Genomic DNA, 23,326 nt, shown 5'->3' on the forward strand with positions numbered 1-23,326 from the left:
GGTATAGTGTGCCTACAAGGGACTGTGGGAGAGAGATCTTAGGGTAAGTGTGGTGGAGCTGGTGGGGGAGTTAGGGGGGTGACTGGTATGAGTGGCACGGCAGGGTGGATATTCATCAGGGGGTGTGCTGTGTCTTGTGCATGCACATGCTGGAATGTGCAGGAAGGAGATGGGGGGGTGTGGGTATGGTGCAGCGTTGTGTATACTAGAAAGGTAGCTGTGTGTGTGTGAAGGGTGGCATTGTGTGCACAGCTTTGTGTGTACACACAACAAGGTAAAGGAGGAGGAGCAGTCTTAGCTTAAAATGGAAGAAATATTCAGTGTATCATATGGCATTGATATTCTAGTTAAAATTGAGGTAATCTAGGTGATTATAGTTTGTAGTCATAATAATATTTAATCTTAAAAATTCACTTATATTCAGGATACCCCTGGTTAGTGAAGTATACATAGGCATAGTAAATATAAGTACTTTTTCAAGAAACTAGATGTTAGAAAATGCAGTTTAAAAATGGACTGTGTTAATACTAAAAGGAATTTTCAGATCACACTGAATATCTGTATAGGCTTTATTTGTAGTAGATTGGCTTCATTTTTACATAGTCATTCTAAAAGTTTGAGGATTGAAGGGTCCTCAAAGGATGTTTTACTGCTTAAAAAATACATGTAAGATGAAATTTTATAGGACTCTTAGATGTAAATAAGGAACAGAATTTTATGACTGTATGAGCAAATGGTAAAATGTTAATTGAAATCATTTGTGTACTTTGGGAGGGACTCTGGAAACTGTACTGATTACTTTTTTATGACTGGGTTATTTTTAGTATATTTCTTAGTGTACTGGTATTTGGAAATACATGCTCTGTATCTTTAAGCTTTTGAATCCTTTCTCTGCACATTTGGGTACAGTGCAACCAAACTTAAACATGGGAAATCCTCTCTTCCCTCCCCAGCTTTACAGTCTCCACTCAGGACTATCTTTGCAATGGATACTACTTAGTGATTAGCTCTCTGTCTTGTCAATCAAATCTTTGTCTCCAGCAAACTGTTTTGTCACTGTAGTAGGGCTCTTGTGCTAGAAATGTATTTTTGACAGAGGAAGAATGCTTTCTAAAACAGTTCTTAGGAGATTTGATGTAACTTAATTTGCCCTGGAAAGGAAATGTCTCGTCTCTGGTATGGGAAAAAGGGGAGAAGGCATCAACCAATTAATCAAAAATATACTCTGGTAAATCTTAGTCGATGATTTCAGTTTCTATATTTATTAGTCTTTGTATGGTGACATTCTGAAAAATTGTATAATTTAAAAGTTTAAGTATAGAGAATATTTATAGAATACAAAATTGTATGATTATAAAAGCATACCTTAATTTAAGCTATTTCTGCTAATCATAAATATCTTCAAAAAGGAAATGAATAAGGGACTGTAATTTTGGTTTGTGGAAGTGTTTTGGTTTTCGTGTTCTACATCAACAGGAAGTTATCAAACCTTTATTACTGCCTTAATTTTTAATTTAACTTTGTAGGAAAATATTTGGAATTTTTGTTTTGCTTAAAAATAAATTTAGTAGAACTATCTTAGTGAATTAACTTTAATTTTTATTGACTGGATCCCAGACTAAATACATTTATAATTTTGTGTTTTAAGACTATTATTTTAGCAATCCAAGAAAAGTCTTTCTCAAGCTATCCAAAAAGTTTCAAGCATTGTTGCCTAATACAGAATGATAATGATACTCTATGATGATAAATGATACTCTAATTAAGAAATATCTAACTCAACCTTACTAATTTTAAGAATCCTAGATATTTTTCAGTATAAGTATGTATGCATTATTTGTTAGAAAGTGTATTGCCAGTTGTTTTTTCTTTGGTAATTTAAGATTATATCTTGCCTTATGAATATTAATTTTATTTTTACTGAGATTATAGATGATTTAAGTGAGACTAGACATATACTTAGAACCGGGAGTGACTTTGGAAGATGCCCCCAAAGCAGCTTGCCACCCTTAAATGTTAAACATGTAAAAATATCAAAATGATTTCCATTGGTGGTGGTGTAATTTGGCTGGAGAGTACTTTTTTATGTCTTTTTATTTTTAAGTTGAATGATTTCAAGTTTTTGTTTATGAAACATCAGCACAGAGTGGTTTAGGCATCTGAAATGATTGGATTTGTTAAAATTCTGATCAGGTTATCAGATTAGCCAATTAACATAGCTTTTTTTTTTTTTAAACCAAGAACAGTGATGCTATGCATGTATTTTTTTGATTTGCAGTTTGAATTAACATTTATCATTAGTTTGCTAATACTGTAATATAGTTTAATTTATTACAAATACAGGCAAAATGTGGATATTTTGAACTTTATAGTTCAAAATATATATGACCAACTTTATATAGAGAGAGAGAGAGAGAGAGAGAGAGAGACCAACTTGATAGGTCATTATAATGTACATCACACACTTACAGTCACCAATTCCTTTTTAACCTCATAGGAAGCTGTTATGTTATTTTTTCAGATATGAGAGTGTGCTTCTCACTGGTCCTCAGCTCTGCGCATAGAGTTTATATATGTTGTTTCACTTAACCTTCACAATAACCTTGCAAAGTCAGTAGTATTACTTCCCATTTTAAAGGTGAAAATTCATATCGAGTGTTTTACTGAACTAAGTTGTCATGGAGCACAGAGACAGCTAGACCCTAGCATATTCATTACCTCGCCAGGATGTCTTTGAGAGTTTTATAAAATGGTACAATACATTATGATGTGTCTTGGTGTGTAGAGAAGCGCAAGTCCCAGTTTTCTAGCTGTTTTCCTTGCTTTGGAGTAGAAATCCTAGAAGCTGTAGGGTAGGAGAAAGGCTTAAGGAAATACAAATTAAAATGATAGCAGTTCTTTTACTTGTTTTGTAGATTGAAATTTCCTCTAAGATTCTGCCAGAGAGGGAGCTCTTCCACTTTAAAACTGAAAATAAAAAATAATTTTTCTAGGAGTATAACAAATATTTTAGAACAAATAAAATTTCTCATTTTTGGACTTCGTATTTTGTAACTTCTTACAGTTCTTCATAACTTTACTCAACTGATTAGTAGAATGGTATTACTTAAGTAATAAATAGTCTTATAGCTAGTATTGATATGGCCATATATTTATGTAAACTAGGACAGTTTTCTAAATGCTCAGTAACTGTGTGTTAATCAGAGATAGATTATTTGCATTTTGTAAATGAATTAAAGTCTCAAAGATAATAGGACTAATAGTTAGAATATGCTCCAAAATATATGGAATAAAGTTAAACCTTTGCCAGTTAGCTTGGGTGAGAACCATGTTGATGAAACATGCTTAACTTTATCTTTTCCTTATGTTTTTTATTGAGGTATAGTTGATTTACAGTATTATATTATTTTCAGGTGTACAACATAGTGATTCAAAATTTTTGTAGATTATAATCCATTGATAATTATTATAAAATACCGGCTATGTTCCCTGTGCTGTACGATATATACTTGTAGCCTATTTATTTTATACATAGTAGTTTCTGCATCCTAAACCCCTACCCCTGTATCACCTCTTTCCACTGATAACCATTAGTTTGTTCTCTATATCTGTGAGTCTGTTTCTTTTTTATTATATTCACTAGTTTATTTTTTAGATTCCACCTATAAGTGATAACATACAGTATTCGTTTGTCTCTAACTTATTTCACTAAGCATAATACCCTCTAGGTTCATCCATGTTGTTGCAAATGGCAAAATTTGGTTTTGTTTTTTATGTTTTTTTGGTTTTTGTTTTTTTATTTTTTTAAAAAAAATTTGTTTTTACTACTACTGAGTAGTAGTCTGTTTTATATGTATATACACCACAGTTTTAGGCATTCATCTGTTGATGGACACTTAGGTGACTTCCATATCTTGGTTAAATTGTAAATAATTGTAAATAATGCTGTTAGGAAAATTGGAGTGCATATATCTTTTCTAAGTGTTTTTGTTTTCTTTGGGTATATACCCAGGAATAGAATTGCAGTTCTCTTTTTAGTTCTCTGAGGAACCTCCATTTTGTTTTCCACAATGGCTGCACCAATTTATATTCCCACCAAAAGTGTGCCAGGGTTCCCTTTTCTCCACATCCTTGCCAGCATTTGTTAATTTGTGTTCTTTTTGACGATACCCATTTTGACAGGTGTGAGGTGATATCTCATTGTGGTTTTGACTTGCATTTCCCTGATGATTAGCAATGTTGAGCATCTTCTCATGTGCCTGTTGGCCATCTCTAGGTCTTCTGTGGAAAAATGTCTATTCTGGACTTCTGTCCATATTTTAATTGGGTTTTTTGATACTGAGCTATATGAGCTGTTCATGTATTTTGGGTATTAACCACTTATCAGTCATATTATTTGCAAGTGTTTTCTCCCATTCAGTAGGCTGTCTTCGTTTTGTCAGTGGTTTCCTCTGCTGTGCCAAAGCTTTAAATTTAGTTAGGTCCTGTGTGTTTATTTTTGCTTTTGTTTCCTTTGCCTGAGGAGATGGATCCAAAAAAATAATTCTAAGATTCATGTCAAATAGTGTTCTGCCTAGTAGTTTTCTTCTAGTAATTTTATGGTTTCTGGTCTTACATTTAGTTCTTTAATCCATTTTGAGTTTATTTTTGTATATGGTGTGAGAAAATGTTCTAATTTCATTCTTTTACATGCAGATATCTAGTTTTCCCAGTACCATTTATTGAAGAGACTGTCTATTCCCCACTGTACATTCTTGCCTTCTTAGTCATAGATAAATTGACCATATGTGGGTTAATATTTGTGTTCTCTGTTCTGTTCCGTTGATCTATGTGTCTGTTTTTGTGCCACTACCATACTGTATTGATTACTATAGCTTTTTAGTATAATCTGAAGTCAGGGAGTGTGACACCGCCAACTTTGTTCTTCTTTCTCAAGATTGTTTTGGCTATTTGGTGTCTTTGGTGTTTCCATACAAATTTTTAAAATATTTGTTCTAGTTCTCTGAAAAATGCCATTGGAATTTTGATAGGAATTGCATTGAATCTGTAGATTGCCTTGGGTAGTATAGTCATTTTAACAATATTAATTCTTTCAATCCATGAACACAGTGTATCTTTCCATCTGTTTGTGTCATCTTCAATTTCTTTCATCAGTGCACTACAGTTTTTCAAGTATAGGACCATTACCTCCTTAGGTAAGGTTATTCCTAAGTATTTTATTATTTTTGATGTGATGGTAAATGAGATTGTTTCCTTAATTTCTCTTTCTGTTAGCTTGTTGTTGGTGTATAGAAATGAAATAGATTGCTGTATATTAATTTAGTATCCTGCAACTTTACCAAATTCCTTGATGATCTATAGTAGTCTTTTGGTGGCATCTTAAGGATTTTCTATGTATAGTATCATACCATCTGCAAATAGTGACAGTTTTACTTCTTCCTTTCCAATGTGTATCTCTTTGTTTTTCCCCTTGTTTAATTGCTATAGTTAAGATTTCCAGTACTGTGTTCAATAAAAGTGGCAAGATTGGGCATCCTTGTCTTATTCCTTATCTTAGAGGAAGTGCTTTCAGCTTTTCACCATTGAGTATAATATTAGCTGTGAGCTTCTCGTACATGGCCTTTATTATGTTGAGGTATGTTCCCTCTATACCCACTGTCTGGAATGTTTTTATCATAAATGGATGTTGAATTTTGTCAAAAGCTTTTTCTGCATCTATCAAAATGGTCATATGGTTTTTATTCTTCAATTTGTTAATGTGGTATATATCACACTGATTGATTTACAGATATTGAGCCATCCTTTCATCCCTGGGATAAATCCCACTTACTCATGGTGTATGATCCTTTTAATGTTTTGTTGGGTTCGGTTTTCTAATATTTTGTTGAGGATTTTTGTACCTATGTTTATCATTGATATTGGCCTGTAATTTTTTTTGTGTGTGATATCTTTGGTTTCAGTATCAGGGTAATGCTGGCCTCATAGAATGAATTCAGAAGTGTTCTTTTCTCTGCAGTGTTTTGGAATACTTTGAGAAGGATGGGTGTTAACTCTTTGCTAAATGTTTGGTACAATTCACCTATTAAGCCGTCTGGTCCTAGACTTTTGTTTGATGGGAACTTTTATTACTAACTCAGTTTCATTACTGGTATTTGGTCTGTTCACATTTTCTCTTTCTTCCCGGTTTATGCTTGGGAGATTGTACATTTGTAGGAATTTGTCCATTTCTTCTAGGTTGTCCATTTTATTGTCATATAGCTGTCCACAGTAATCTGTTATGATTTCTCTTCCTTTTTCATTTCTGATTTTATTGAATTGGGACTTCTCACTTCTTTTCTTGATGAGTCAGGCTAAAGGTTCATCAGTTTTGTTTATCTTTTCAAAGAACCATCTCTTAGTTTCACTACTCTTTTCTATTTTTTTTTTTAGTCTCCATTTCATTTATTTCTGCTTCTATCTTTATGATTTCTTTCCTTCTACTAACTTTGTGTTTTGTTTATTCTTTTTCTAGTTCTTTTAGGTGTAAGGTTAGGTTGTTTATTGGAGATTTTTCTTGTTTCCTGAGGTAAGCTTGTATCGCTATATACTTCCCTCTTTTAACTGCTTTTGCGTCCTTTTGATTTTGGATCATTGTGTTTCATATTCATCTGTCTCCAGGTATTTTTTGATTTCTTCAGTGATCCATTGTTTGTTTAGTAGGATATTGTTTAGCCTCCATATATTTGTATTTTTTTTGCAGCTTTTTTTCTTGTAGTCGATTTCTAGTCTCATATCACTCTGGTCAGATTAGATGCGTGATATGATTTCAATTTTCTTAAATTTACTGAGGCTTGTTTTGTGGCCTAGCATGTGATGTATCTTGGAAAATGTTTCATTTGCACTTGAAAAGAATGTATACTCTGCTGCTTTTGGATGCAGTATTCCATATATATCTATTAACTTCATCTGGTCTGATGTGTCATTTAAGGCCAGTGTTTCCTTATTGATATTCTGTTGGGATGATGTAAGTGGGGTGTTAATGGCCTCTGCTATTATTGTGTTACTGTCAGTTTCTTTCTTTATTTATGTTAATATTTTCTGTGTTAGGTGGTCCTATGTTGGGTGCACATATATTTACAGTTGCTGTATCTTCTTCCTGGATTGATCCCTTTATCATTATGTAAGGCCCTTCTTTGTGTCTTGTAACAGCCTTGTTTTAAAGTATTTTGTCTGATAGAAGTAGTGCTACCCTGACTTTCTTTTGATTTCCTTTTGCATGGCATATGTTTTTCTATCTCCTCATTTTCAGTCTGTGTGTGTCTGACTTCTTAAGACAGCATATATATAGGTCTTGTTTTTGTATGCATTCAACCACTCCATGACTTTCGATTGGAGCATTTAGTCCATTTACATTTAAAGTAATTATTGATCTGTATGTACTTATTGCCATTTTTGTTAATTGTTTTTGCAGTTCTTTTTTGTTCCTTTCTTTTGTTCTCTTCCCTTGTGATTTGATAACTATCTTTAGTGTTACATGCAGATGCCCTTCTCATTTTTGTGTATCTGTTATAGATTTTTGGTTTGTGGTTACCATGAGGTTTTTATACACACACACACACACACACACACACACACACACACACACAGCGAGCAAGCAATCTATATATGTATGTGATTATTTTAAATTGCTGTTCTCTTAATTTCAAATGCATTTCAACAACCCTGCATTTTTACTCTTCTCTCTTCACGTTTACTGTTTTTGACATATTTAACACTTTTTTCTTTTGAGTATCCCTTAAGTGTTTATCATGGATGTAGATGGTTTTACTACTTTTGTCTTTTAACCTTCCTACTAGCTTTTATGCAGTTGATTTACAACCTATTTGCCTTTACCAATGAGCTTTTTTGTTTAGTAATTTTCATGTTTCCAGTTGTGGCCTTTTCTTTTTCACTTAGAGAAGCCCGTTTAACATTTCTTGTAAAGCTGATTTGGTGAACACTTTTACGTTTTGTTTGTCTGTAAAACTTCTAATGTCTCCATCAAATCTGATTGAGAGCCTTGCCAGGTAAAGTATTCTCAGTTGTAGGTTTTTCCCTTTCATCATTTAAAATATATTGTGCTACTTCCTTCTATCCTGCAGTGTTTCTACTAAAAATTCAGCTCATAGTCTTATTGGAGTTCCTTGTATATAAGTTGTTGCTTTTACCTTGCTGCCTTTAATATTCTCTTTATTTAAAATTTTTGCCATTTTAATTACAGTATGTCTTGCTGTGGTCCTCTTTGGGTTGATCATGTTTGGAACTCTGTGTGTCCTAGACCTGGATGTCTGTTTCCTTTCCTAGGTTAGGGAAGTCTTCAGTGATTATGTCTTCAGGTATTTTCTCTGCCCCTTTCTCTCTTCTTCTGTGACTCCTAGAATGTGAACGTTAGCACACTTGATGTTGTCCTAGAGGTCACTTAGTGTCCTCATTTCTTTTTATCCTTTCTCTTTTTTTCTGTTCCACTTCTGTGATTTCCACTACTCTGTCTTCCAGCTCACTTTTCCATTCCTCTGTATCATTTAGTCGAATGTCGATTCCTTCTAGTGTATTTTTCATTTTACTTTCTGGATTCTTCACCTCTGTTTGGTTGCTCTTTTATATTTTCTAACTCTTTGTTAAACACTTAAGATTTCTCACTCTGTTAATCTGTTTTTCTCCTGAGTTCTTTGATCATATCATGATCATTCCCTTGGTCCCAGGTCTAGTGCCTGTGTACTGGTTGGTGGGCCCTCTGGTAGGCTGGGCAATGTACAGGGGAGGCTGTGGGCTCAGGGGTTCTTAAGGCAGCCTGTCTGCTGTTGGGTGGCACTGTGTCCCTGCTCAGTTAGTTGCTTGGCCTGAGGCACCTGGTACTGGTGCCTGTAGGTTGGTGGGCAGGGCTGGGTTCAGGTGCTAATAAGGTAATGGGAAGATTCCAAATGGTACTTGCCAGCATTAATGTCCCCATGGTAGAACAAGCTCCCAAAGATGGCTTCTGCCAGTGTATGTGTCCCCAAGGTAAGCTCCTTTTGCCTCCTGCCTCTCCAGGAGACTCTCCAAGATCAACAGGCAGGTCTAACTGAGGCTCCTTTCAAATTACTGCTTCTGTCCCCAGTCCCAGAGTGTGTACGCCCTCTTAAGAGTGAAGTCTCTATTTCCTACAACCCTCTGGGTCTTCCAAAAGGAAGCCCCACTTGCCTTCAAAGTCAAATATTCTGGGGGCTTGTCTTTCCAGCACAGGACCCTTGGGTTTGGGAGCCTGATGTGGGGCTCAGACTCCTTGGGGAGAACTTCTGCAATAATTATTCTTCTGTTTCTGGTTCACCTACCAGGGGTATGGTCTTGACTGTACCATGACTCCACCCCTGCTGCCCATCTTCATTATATCTATAGTTGTAAAAGATCTTTTCTGATAGGTTCTGGTCTGTTTCACTGATAGTTGTTCTGTAAATAATTGTAATTTTGGTGTGCTCATGTACTCAGGGTCTTTCTGCTCAGCCATCCTGCTATGTTTTCTTTATTTTTAAAGGCTGTTTTAGAGTTTATTCTGATAAATAACCTAAACTTTAATCTCTAATCATTTACTTGAAGCTGTTTATATATTTGATATACCCATATACTATATCCTGCCTTTTTAGTGTCTGTCAGTAAATTGTAATTCATGTGAAGGTTATAAGCTCATTTTATAAGGGTATAAGTTTAATCAGATTAAAGTCACAAAATATTAAATAACATCATTTTTTTCTATCAGTACTTCACTGAATTTTCTCATCTTTTCCTTTTTTTGTTGTTTTTAGGCCCTAATATATGACAAGATGAATTTTTTTTTGTATTTTAGGTCTTTATATTTGAAAACACATGACATGATGAATTACTTTCTGTATAGAAATTAGCTCACAGGTAGAATTTTAAGAACAAATTTAAATGTAAAACTCTTTCCAGGGACCTCAGCTAATGATTATAATACTGATTAAAATATTAATAATTACTTATACTAACACTATACACTTACCATGAGTTTTTTACTTAATCCTCAACCTGTGAAATATTGCTGCTTTCACCTTCATTTTACAAAACAGAGGCATATAACAGCCATACTCTGACCAATAAAGGTCAGAGCTGTGGTTTGAATCCAGGCATTCTATTCTGCCTGTAAGCTGTGCCCTTAAATTCTTTGCTATACGTGCTCTCAAAATCTTCAGACTATAACTAGGAGAAGGAGATTAACATTTATTTTGTACATTTGCTGTATCATTTTCTACTTTATATATATCTTACACATACTATTATTTATTCCTCATAAAGTGCCTAAGATATGATTATTATTTCCATTTGAAAGACCAGAAATTGAGAGATTAAGTACGGTTGCTCAAGTTCACAAATCTAAAATAATCAGACTTCCTTATCTACCAGTTCTGCATTCGATGGTTCTGCGTTCGCAGATTCAACCAACCACAGATTAACAATATTTGGAAAAACAATCCCAGGAAGTTCCAAAAAGCAAAACTTGAAGTTGCCACAATGCTGACAACTATTTACATAGCATTTACATTGTATTAGGTATTATAAGTAATATATAGATGATTTAAGGAGAGGATATGCATAGATTATATGCAAATACTGTGCTGTTTTCTATGAGGGGCCTGAGCATCCATGGGTTTCGGTTTCTGTGAAGGTTTCTGGAAGCAATCCCTCAGGCATATGTAGGAACGACTATTAAACAGAATCAGAATTAAGACAGAGTTCTACAGCTAAACCTACTATACTATGTTGCCTACCTATAGTACATATTCATGGGAAGTTTTTTAACTAGTGTTTATGCTTATTGTATAAAACATCTTACTAATTATGTCACAACATAATTGAAAAAAGGACATATACACATATATTCAGTGTAGAATATTTTTTCTTTATTTATTTGACTTAGTAGTTGAAAAGCATATTTATTACATATGTAAGTTGTGAGACATAATGATAAAATGAATATTTGCGATCACACTCACTCATTCACTACCCAACTTAAGAACTAAAACGTTACCAGTGAAAGTGCATCATCCTATGTGTTCTTTCTCTATCTCACCTCATGTCAACTCCAAATTGGTAACTACCTCCCTGAATTTTGTGTTTGCCTGTTTTTTTCCCCTGTTTTTCTTTAATTAATAGATTTTATTTTTTAGAGATTTTAGATTTACAGAAAAATTGAATGGGAAGTACAGAGAGCTCCCATATACCCCTTTCTCTCCAAACACAGTACCCCTGTTATTTACATCTTGTATTAATGTGGTACATGTTATAATTTATGAGCTAATACATATTATTATCACCCAAAGTCTGTAGTTTACATTAGGGTTCATTCTTTGTGTTACACGTTCTATGGAATGACATGTATCTGCCATTACAGGATGATACAGTGTAGTCTCACTGCCTTCAAAATGCCCTGTGCTCCATCTGTTCATCCCTCCTTCCCTCCACCTGAGAACCACTGATGTTTTTAATCTTTCTATAGTTTTGCCTTTTCCAGAGTATCATCTAGTTGGAATCGTCTCATATGTAGCTTTTTCATATTGGCTTCTTTCAGTTAGTAAAATGCATTTAAGTTTCCTCCCTGTCTTTTCATGGCTTGATAGCTCATTTCTTTTTAGTGCTGACATTTAATATTCCATTTTCTCAGTGTACCACAGTTTGTCTATTCACCTATAGAAGGACATTTTGGTTACTTCCAAGTTTTGACACTAATACTAAATAAAAGGTTGTTATAAACATTCATGTGCAGATTTTATGTGGACCTAAGTTTTCAGCTCATTTAGGTAAATACCAAGGAGTGTGACTGCTAGATTGTATAATAAGAGTATGTTTAGTTTTGTAACAGAAACTGCCAAACTGTTTTCCAAAGTGACTGTACCATTTTGTGCTGTACCAGCAATGAATGAGAGTTCCTGCTGCTCTGCATCCTCACCAGCATTTAATATTGTCAGTGCTTTCATTCTAAATAGGTGCGTAGTGGTATCCCATTGTTATTTTAATTTGCATTTTTCTGATGACATATGGCATAGAGCATCTTTTCATATTCTTACATGTCCAGATCTTTAGTTCATGTTTTGTTTGTTCTCTTGTTGTTTTTTAAGAGTTCTTTGTATATTTTGGATAACATATTTATCAGCAATGTATTTTGCAAAGATTTTCTCCCAGTCTGTGGATTATTTTTTTATTCTCTTGACAGTGTCTGTTACAGAGCAGACGTTTTTAATTATAATGAAATCCAACTTACTAGTTTTTTTTATGGATCATGCTTTTGGTGTTCTATCTAAAAATGCATCTTCAAACCCATGTTCACCTAGATTTTTTTCTGTATTATCTTCTAGTTGTTTTATACTTTTGCATTTTACATTTAGGTTGATGATCCATTTTGAGTTAATTTTTGTGAAAAGTATAAGGACTTTGTCTAGATTAACTTTTTTGTGTGTGGTTGTCCAGTTGTTCCACCACTATTTGGTAGAAGACCATCCATTCTTCATTGCATTATCTTTGCTTCTTTGTCAAAAATCAATTGACTGTACTTGTGTGAGTCTATGTGTAGGTGCTCTCTTCCATTCCACTGATCTGTTTGTTCTTTTGCCAGTATCACAATCTTGATTACTTTATAGCAAGTCTTGAAGTTGAATAGTGTCAGTCATTCAGTTTTGTTCTTTTCCTTCATTACTGTGTTGGCATTGGGATCTTTCTACATAAACTTTAAATAATCAGTTTGCCTATATCCACAAAGTAACTTGGTGGGATTTTTATTGGAATCATGTTGAGTCTATAGACCAAGTTGGGAAAAACTGATCTTGACAGTATTGTCTTCCTATCCATATATATGAACATGGAATATCTCTTCATTTATTTAAATCTTCTTTGATTTCTTTCTTCAAAATTTTGTACTTCATGTATTTCATTTTTTTCTGTACTAATATAAATAGTATGGTTTTACATTTCAGATTCCAGTTACTCATTGCTGATATATAGAAAAGCAGTTGACTTTTGTATATAACCTTACATCCTGCAAGCCTACTATGATTGCTTATTAACTCCAGTAGTTTTTGGATGATTCTTTAGAATTTTCTTAATAAACAATTATGTCATCTGCTAAGAGTTTTATTCCATCCTTTCCAATCTGTATACCTTTTATTTCCTTTTCTTGTTTTACTGCATTAGCTAGGTCTTCCAGTACAATGTTGAATAGGAGTGGGAAAGTATTTCGTTTTTCACCATTATGTATGATGTTGTAGGATTTTTTCGTTAGATGTTCTTTATCAAGTTGCAGGAGTTACCCTCTATTTCTAGGTTGCCGGGAGTTTTTATAATGAATGTTAGATTTTGACTAATGCTTTTTCTGCATCTATTTATGTGTAATGGATTATATCAGTTGATTTTCAAATGTTGAAATCCCTTGCATATCCCTTGCATACCTGGAATTAAATCCCACTTGGTCACTGTATAGATATCTTTTTTATACATTGTTGGATTCAATTTGGTAATATTTTGTTGAGGTTTTTTTGCATGTATGTTCATGAGAGATATTGGTCTGTAGTTTGTCTTTCTTACAATGTCTTTGTTTATTTTTTATTAGGGTAGTGCTGGCCTCATAGAATGAATTGGGAAGTATTTTCTCTGCTTCTGTTTTTCTCGAAGAGATTGTAGAGATTTAGTATAATTTCTTCCTTAAATGTTTAATTGAATTCACTAGTGAATCTATCTGGATTCACTGAAGATGCTCCAGAGCTAGAGATCATACCACTTTGGGTTTCTTTGTAAGTACAAAATCAGCTGCCGTGGTGTATGCATTTTTGCTTTGCAAAAGTCAATATAATTATATTGGCCAGAATGAAAATCTGTTCAGTTTTTCCTTTTTTCTATGATCATGTCTGTCATAGTGCTCAGCAATTTTGCATAGCTTTTCATAGAGTTACCTTGATGTTTACTGGCAGCTAATTCATTTTACTTGGCTAGAACTGGGCCTGGTACTTTCTGTTTTGCAAGGCTATTAATTACTAATTCAATTTATTTAGTAGATATAGGGCTGTTCAGATGATTTGTTTCTTCCGTGTGAGTTTAGTGGTTTGTGTCTTTCAAGGAATTGGTCCATTTCATCTAGGTTTTCAAATTTGTAGGTATAGAGTTGTTTATAATATTCCTTTATTTTCCTTTATTATCAAAAATGATGGCCTGTCTTCATTTATGATATAATTTATTTGTGTGTTCTTTTTATTATTTTAGTTAGCCTGGCTAGAGGTTTATCAATTTTATTGATCTTTCCAAAGAACTGGTTTTTGGTTTTGTTGAGTTTTCTCTATTGATTTTCTGCTTTCTGTTTCACTGATTTCTACTCTGATTTTTTTCTATTATTTCTTTTCTTCGACTTCAGACTTAATTAACTCTTCTTTTTCTAGTTTCCTAAAATGGAAGCTGAGATTATTGATTTTAGATCTTTCTCTTTTCTTACATGTGCATTCAGTGCTATAAATTTTCCTCTTAATTCCTGCTTTCACTGTATCCCAAAATTTTGGTAACTTATATTTTTATTTAGTTCAGAATATTTTAAATTTCTCCCAAGACTTTAATGATTATGTGTTAATTAGCAGTGTGTTGTTCTAAAGTAATTTGGGATTTTCTCACTATTTCTCTGTTACTGATTTCTAGTTTAATTTCATTGTGGTCTGAGAGCATACTTTATGATTTATATTTGTTAAGGTATGTTTAATGTTCCAGAATGTGTTCTGTCTGAGTGAATGTTCCATGTGAGCTTGAGAAGAATATGTATTCAGCTGTTGTTGGATGGAGTATTCTATACATGTCAATTAGATCCAACTAATTGAGAATACAGTTCAGCTATGTCCTTACTGATTTTCTGTCAGATTTGCAAATTACTGATAGAGGAGTTTTGAAGTCTCCAACTATAATAGTGAATTAATATATCTCAAGATTATGTAATGAGTGTTCTTTTCCCCTGATATGCTGTGGGGAAAACAAGATTATTCCCTTTTTGTGAGAGTCACTTCTTACGTTTATTGTTCTATGAGGCTAGTATAATATACACATTTGAGTAGTTAACAGGTTTTTTTTTTTTTTTGACTAAAAGAACAGTGAATATATCTGCCTTCTTATGAAATTCTATGTGAGTCATCTGCAGATATACTTAACAGGATGTAATTTTAAATATAAAAGATTTCTTCAAATCAAAACTTCAGTAATGTGTTCTGTTTTTTATTCATTCGGGATTTAATCCTTTTTTTCCCTCTTAATTCTACTTTCTAGTTACCTAATTTATGATTCTCTATTTGCTCCTTTTATATTTTATTTAAGTCACAGAAGTGTATTTTGAAAACAGTAGTTTTAATTTAAGGCAAAAAGGAGTAAAGTTTTAACATAATCCAGGTCTTATTTTGTGATAAGACTTTGTCATATATTATGAAATATAGAACAGAATGTTATGTAAGTTCAGGATGCTGTTGTATGCCCTTTTTTGTTAGCTACAACAGCTCAACTTTAATTTCCTCCTTTTTAAAAATATTTTTGGATTCCAAAGTAAATATAAATGGCATTGTTAAGTAACATTTTTCTTTCTACCCCATCTTCCTTTACTAAGGAATAAAAGTAAGGCATAAGTGAGAAATAAAAATTGCACATTCACAGATACCTTTTTTAGTCTGCAAGGCACTTGGGGGAAAGGTTTTTGGCTTGTTTATGGTGTAATCTCAGGAGGAAATACTGGAATATCCTGGAAAGAGGACTGTTAGACCAATGTTAGACTGAAGCTCTTTTCTTTCTCGGACAGCATGTTCTTATTCATGGGATTTGCAGCATTTCCTCTATTTTCAGCTTCTGTTCTGGTTGTTGTTGTTATTAGTCTCTTTGTAATAGAGATGGGTAGGTTTATTTCTGCCTTCACATTTGTAATTTGTTGAAAATAAATGCTCTCTTTGTGAGAGTCCTTTGTGAAAAACTGAAGAGACTAGAGAGTAGCACTTAATTCTGCAGAGGGTAGTTCATAGTACTTAGTTTCTGCAGATGGGATTTAGCAGTATAGGCAAACTGCTTTGCTCCTCAGGAAGCAAAAGGTCTTGATTTCCTCAACTGTGTACCTTTAATAATTGGGAGTGTGATACAGGACATTTTGTAGCAATCTGTCCATTTTCCACTTAGGTTTAATCTTTTGGGTAAAGTAATACATTCTGTACATGGAGTATGATTTACCAAGGGGTTAAAAATTAATTTGAGACTAATTCCAGATCCACCATATATACTAGGAATCTATATCTCTTTATTCATTTATTTTGAGAGGAGGAAGTATATTTCTCTAGTTGAGGCAGGAGATAGATGGGCCCCAGGCTGAGCAGCTGGAGTTTATCCCCTGTGGACAGATTCTCCAAGATGAATACAACAGCAGGAGGAAGGAGAAGCTAAGACCTGCCCAGATGAAAGATAAAGGGACCACATATTTCTCGTTCTCAGAGTCAAGGAGACCTTTCCCACTACACATGCGCAGAAAGGCTCCACAGAGGCCAAAAAGGGAGGGGGCGTCACCCCATAGTAAGTGATGTCAACCTACCCATAGGCCTCTTGTCTAGAATTCCATCTCGGCTAAGAGATGCACATGCACACGTGGGAGGACCCTGAGATAAACCAATTAGAGACCCAGAACCAGGCAAAGCAAGATAATTGGCCAAAGGGAACCCAGAAGAAATGTCCCATACAAGTGAGGTAAACTACTACGAGCACACAACTCTCGACTCTGAGTCTGCCCATGTGAGTCTGTTCATACGTACCCTTTTTCCTCCTGATAAATGCTTTACTTTTTTCACTGCTTTTCATCTCTGGGAATTCATTTCTACAAAGCCGACGAGCCAGGGACCTTGTCGCTGGCCACTGTCCCTGGTGGTCTAGTGGCTAGGATTCAGCGCTCTCACTGCCGAGGCCTGACTTAAGTCTCTGGCCGGGGAACCGAAATCCTGCTTGAAGCTGCTGCAGGCTGAGGCCACCCCAAGATCATAGTCATTTGATTTCAAATCCTTTTTCTTTATTAGTTCACCTACTCTTTTGACAATATTGTATATTATCATTCATCACAGCATGAGTAAATATTTAAAGGTAAGGAAGTGGTGAGTTTATAAGTTCCAGAAAGGAATACAGTTCAAAAAAAAAAAAAAAATGAATGAGGAAAGTAGATTTGTGACATTAGAGAAACTATGACTACCAGATGTTATAAGCTTATACTTATGATGCCAGTTTATGGTTCCTTCACTGATGATTCCTACTCTAAGTGATGTTGATACAATTAGATTATAACTGATCCGTTTTGTGAGCAAATTCAATTTTACTTTCATCCAGGAACTGTGTTTTATATGGTAAAAGGAAGAGCTTTCAGTGTAAGATCAGTGTTGAGTAGAGGAATAGAAAGAATGCAGAGGAACAGTTAAGTCATATAATTTGAAAATGCTTGTCTAGGAAACTCGATTAGACTGAATGCCATAGGAAGGAGGAAGAAAGGTATAACTGGTCATTAAATATTTTGTAGAGATTTCTTTTGCTGGTCTTAGAAAAGCAAGCTGTGATTTTAATTTTTTTTACTTTTAGTACCTAATTTTTCTTTCATCTTTATTGAAAATTCTGTTCTTAATTGAAAAACCTTTAATATTTTTAAATTGAACTTTCAAAATAGACAAAATATATAAAATAGTTGAGTTCTTAAAACTGAAATACTTTAATATCAAAAATAAAAACCAAAAATAAATATGGAGACTCTTCAACATTATCCTTCAGTCCTTAGGGTGATCGATGGAAAATTAAGTAAAAGTAGTGTTAACCCCTGTTTAGTCTGTGGTGGGCACTATACTCAATCCTCTATGTGCATTTCATTTCTTCATTTTATTTACACAAAAACCCTATTTAGTATGTACTATTATTATTTCCACTGTTTTATGGAGAAATAGATAAGGAAGGGGGAAAACCTAGGTCCATCTGATTCCCCAGAGCTTGAAATCATAACTACTTTGGGTTTCTTTGTAAGTAGAGAGTCAGCTATCATATTGCAAGCATTCTTGCTTTTCAAAAGTCAATCTAATAATAATGGCCAGAATGGAAAATCTGTTCAGTTTCTTTTCCTTTTTTCTATTCTCATGTCTTTCATTGCTTTCAACAACTTTACAACTCTTCATAGAAGTAGCTAATGCGTTTTAGTTGACTGGAACAAGAACCTTTTAAAACCTAGGTTAGTTTAAAAATCTAAACCTTTTATGGGTCAGTTGGTTTAACTGCATTTTGTGACCAGAACCTCTACACATAATTGATTGATCACAAGAGGAATTTGTCATAGGTCAGGAGAATTCAACACACATTTATAGCACCACCAGAGTTCACTATATTATGCTTACTGTTTTGGGAATTATGTCACGATCTGAAAAAGCTGTAGCTGTTGTGTCAGTCTGAGGAAACTTGTCTGTTTTCATGGGCTTTTTATAATAATATTTATCTGTCAGACATGGCTTTCAAATTCAGCACCGTGCAAGAGACTGGTCTAGACAATTATAGAAGATATAGAATTTCCCTTAGAAATTTAGAATGTAGGAAGGTCATTACATTTTAGTCACAAATAACTGCTACAGTACCAACTACAAAGAGTTACTGTAGAGGAAAGGCAAAAACTTTCAGTTTAGGATCATTTAGAAAGACTAAGTGGACATGCCTGAGAGTGCTATTAGATATGCTTTTAAAAATCTAATTTTCTATTTCTGGAGCTTATTTTTCTTACTGTCTTAGGCTTTAAAATGTACTTCATATCTTTTTCTTGCTCCCCCACTTCTCTGTTCTGATACAGATCATATAGCACGGGTACGTTTGTTACCTTTGCCTAGAAGAAATTTTTCCAGCATTGCCATTAGGATGTAACCTTTGAGTTAAAACTGATTTGAAGGGGAGAGTTGAAACTACCATTTTCTTTGTAAACTGCAAGACAGTTAGATTTTAGATGTTATCTTTGATATTAGCAAAGCATGTTATGTTTTATATAGTGTTTCTTTTATAAAGGACTGTAATTCTATTTATTCAGTCAAATTCTGTCTATATGAAACTTAAGTTGTGTACTAGTAGTTATAAATAAACCTTAAGTTGTGTACTAGTAGTTAGTTGGATGTAGTAGTTAATAAGTTAAATTCATTCATGTGTATGTCACCGTAGTTTAATATATAAATCTCTTGGATTTTCAGCATGGAGTGGGGAAAGAAATCCTGATTACAGTTCTCTTTCCCATTTAAATTTCTCCAATTTTTGTTTTGTTTTGGCTGTTTTTCTCAACTGTCAGTGGAATTATTGTCTTCCTGTCTCCATATTCAGGTAGTGTCAGTGGCTGAGTATCACCGCAGGATCGATGCTCTAAATACTGAAGAACTGCGCACACTCTGCAGACGTCTCCAGGTGCCCCCTTCAGTAGTTTAAACCCCTCCAGAGATTGAATATTCCCTGTTTTCAGTGTCTTTTGTCAGGGCAAATCTCTTTTTTGAAGGATTCGTTTTGACTGCAGCACTAAAATACGCCATCAGAAAATTCCTTTTGTATTAAAGAGTACAGTATTGCCTTGAAGAGCTGTAGGACTTTCTTTTCTGGCATCTTTTCATTTGAAAAATGTTCAGAGGAATTTTCTGTTATTTTAGAACTGTTCTCAGTACTGTATTTCTTAGATTGATGAGGGGTTTTCATTTTACATTGGAAGAATGTCTTGGGTTTGAGGTAGAATCTTTACTAAATGGAATCCGAAAGATGTACTATGGGAAAATGTTTTAAAATTTAACGGATAGCAAGGTTCTCTTCTTTAAGGCTATTTCAGTTGTATCAACCCTACATCACATATCATAATGAGATGAATTGTTTTTCTCCTTAGGTTTTCCTGGTTGGTATTAGAAATACTTTGGAATAGTATAGATTAGGCACTACAACTAGATAAATTGTTTAAAATTCTGTGAAATAATCTTTGTGATTTTTCAGGAATAAGAACTATATATTTGAGCTCATTTTTCAGCTTGGTGTATTATTGTGTGTTTTCCTCTTCTTAATGAGATATGCTTTCATGGCTTTGCTAGAACTCCTGAATTTTTTTCTTTTCTTTTAATGCTTCTCATGCTGCCTTGGATATTTTTTAACCTTTCACATCATCAAAATAAGGGTAAAACATGATGATGATGTGAAAGAATTAATATAGTTTTCATCAAAAAACAATACAGTTCTAGAACATGTATTGGTTGAAAATATATGTTGTTTAGGTTTGGTAAGAAATCTGTTAAAGGAACAAAATTTAGCAAGATTTCATTCCTGCGTGGAATCACAGTCGTCGAGAATTGCTGCATTTTAGTTATCTGCTGCAATAGAATTCTGTTTTCCAAATTAAAAGTTTCATTTCATATATTTTATTTTCTAATATTACTGCATTTTATATATAAAAATAAAATTAATATGAAAAAGTGCCAACAGAATAAATTGTACAGGAATTTAAGTTAATCAACGTTTCTGTCACTTGAAGAATATCACTGTTGTTTCATATATTTTATTTTCTAATATTATTCCATTTTACATATGAAAATAAAATTAATAGGAAAAAGTACCAACAGAATAAATTGTATAAGAATTTGTTTTGATTTAATCAACATTTTATCATTTTAAGAATATAAGTGAGATCATTTCCATCAAGAAAAGCATACATACTTTTTAGTGCATCAAATTGTTCTAATTTAAAAATAGGTTTGTGAAAAAGTTAACTTTTAAATGTATTGTTTGGTTCAGCTAGATAAAAAAATTTCATGTTTAGAAAGTAAAAATTAAAAAGGCATTTCTAAAACTAATGGTAACCATTTCAGTGAAGCAGATAAATTCACATACACATGCACACCAATGAAACATTATCCTTTTTTTTTGTACTATTTTTTAAATTAAAATTTTGGCACCCAGGAAGTTTTCTTAATTACTTTTGGCAAATTTTATGTTAACCGTGAAAAAATATTCTCACATATTTTAAATAGCACAGATAAAAAGCAAGCTAGCTGGCTCATTTTTTGCCCTTGAACAGAAAAATTAAAGTTTCCATGCAACTTACCTCTTTTTACCAGAAATGTGGAGTTTATCATTCAATACCTGTCCTTCCTCATGTAGTAGATGAGAAAAATGTCTGCTTATAAAAAAACTTTTTCTGCATTGGACATGCCATTGTTATTAGATGGAGCATCTTTTGCCTATTCTAAAATCCTAAATTAAAGCTTTAGCCACCTTTTTTAAGGTATAAGGTTTTATTTCTCTCAAAAGGCTAAAATTTTTGAAGGTTGGTTGCCGTTCTGTATTAATATGTTGCTGCTGTTTACTTCTTTAGATTACTACAAGGGAAGATATAAATTCAAAGCAGGTTACTCCAGTGAAAGCAGACCTGGAATCTGAATCTTTTCGACCAAACCTAAGTGATCCCAGTGAACTCTTACTGCCAGATCAAATTGAAAAGGTATGACCTACCCACATATGTGCCTTTCTGAGTATGTGCCATGAGAATAAAATACCCTATTTTCAGTTGTTTTGAAAACTGAAGAAGCAGGGCTGCTGTTCCTAGTCTTAGTCTTCAATGCAGAGAAAGTAAACAAAATATAGCAGCTAGCTGTAATAGAAGATATTAGGAGGTTTGGGTAAGCAGACATTAAAATAAATAACAGTAGCAATTTAGGTGAGACAATATAATGGCCAGTATTTAATTTCTTATTGTGTGCCAGTTACTTGCTTTATATGGGCAATCTAATGTAGTTGTTGCAGCCCCTGTAGGAGTTGGATGCTCTTATTGTCACATTTTGTAAGTGAAGAAACGTGGGTGCAGAGAGGTTACATAAATGTTCAAAGCCATACAGTTATAACATATTGAAGCTTGATTTCCAATTCTGATAGTCTGCCTCTGGATTTGAGAGGTTATTAATAATCAAGCTAACAGTTCATCAAATATTTTTGTTAATTTGATACAGAGGATGCAAACAATAAGTAATCCATGTTTCTTGACTCTATTCTAATCTGTATATTGTTTGGTATGACTGTTTCTTTTCCTAATGAACAATTAATATTTCATACTAAGAAATGTACAGTTAGTCTTCAAGCATCTCAGTATCTTTGACAATGATATTTTCTACTGTTATTTTTGTAGGCTGCATTTTATAAAGTACTATTAAATTCCAACTGGATTAGTATCGTACAGATTAACAATAAGCAACTATTGAGTATGTGTTAACAATTTATTTTTCAAAGCTTACCAAGCATCTTCCACCAAGAACAATTGGCTATCCATGGACTCTTGTTTATGGTACTGGGAAGCATGGTACAAGCTTGAAGACCCTTTATCGAACAATGACAGGTTTAGACACTCCAGTGCTGATGGTGATTAAAGACAGTGATGGGCAGGTATGAAAAATAACAACCTTACCTTTTAAGAGATGGTAGTAACAGTAATGTTAGCATATTCTTTTGATAAAAATTTTCATTAGTACATTTTATTAAGTTTAACTGGTAATTATTGAGTGCTTTTGATATGCAAGGCAATGCTGAGTCCTACAGAGGTATAGATATGAGCATGAATAATTAAACAGTTCCTGCCTTCAAAGGAATTACAGTCTGGTAGAAAAGAATACTAAAGTATGTGAGTATCTCTAAAGCCAAGCAAAATATACCCAGTATAGTTAGAATCTGTAAAAAGTAAAAGGGGTGTTTAGATTGTTCATTCCTATCTGAGGGAGATAAGAATGAGGTTCCAGGAAGTAGTGGAAATTGACAGTCTTGAAATGTGGGTAAATTTTAGAAAGTTAAAGATAATTGTGAGAGATAGCTTCTAGATGGCAGAGGAGTAAGACGTGGAAATCACCTTCCTCCCCACAAATACATCAAAAATACATCTACATGAGGAACAGCTCCTACAGAACACCTACTGAATTCTGGCAGAAGACCTCAGACCTCCCAAAAGGCAAGAAACTCACCAGGTACCTGAGTAGGGCAAAAGAAAAAAAAAAAAACAGAGACCAAAGAATAGGGACGGGACCTGCACCTCTGGGAGGGAGCTGTGAAGGAGGAAAAGTTTCCACACACTAGGAAGCCCCTTCAGTGGCGGAGACGGCAGGTGGGTGGGGGAAGCTTCAGAGACACGGAGGAGAGCACAGCAACAGGGGTGCAGAGGGCACAGCGGAGAGATTCCCGCACAGAGCATTGCGGCCAACCAGCACTCACCAGCCTGAGAGGCTTGTCTGCTCACCGGCCAGGGCGGGTGGGGGCTGGGAGCTGAGGCTCT

At 34.1% G+C, this 23,326-nt stretch overlaps 1 protein-coding gene across 6 annotated transcripts in view; it reads left to right on the plus strand.

Annotated features, from left to right (window-relative positions):
• OXR1 (oxidation resistance 1) overlaps positions 1-23,326 on the plus strand; it is a 369,883-nt gene that overhangs the window by 335,489 nt on the left and 11,068 nt on the right. For 2 of the 6 annotated variants that reach the window (XM_073794664.1, XM_033842652.2), the window contains exons 11-13: positions 19,369-19,449; positions 21,389-21,514; positions 22,297-22,449. In XM_073794664.1, coding sequence (XP_073650765.1) covers positions 19,369-19,449; positions 21,389-21,514; positions 22,297-22,449 — 360 coding nt within the window. Of the gene's footprint in view, positions 1-1,075; positions 1,229-19,368; positions 19,450-21,388; positions 21,515-22,296; positions 22,450-23,326 lie in introns of those variants that run through there. The other 4 variants (XM_033842653.2, XM_019942254.3, XM_019942256.3 and 1 more) reach the window with 3 other exon arrangements.

The sequence above is a fragment of the Tursiops truncatus genome, chromosome 17 (assembly GCF_011762595.2).
Source record: "Tursiops truncatus isolate mTurTru1 chromosome 17, mTurTru1.mat.Y, whole genome shotgun sequence".
In the NCBI taxonomy this organism is placed as follows: Eukaryota; Metazoa; Chordata; class Mammalia; order Artiodactyla; family Delphinidae; genus Tursiops; species Tursiops truncatus.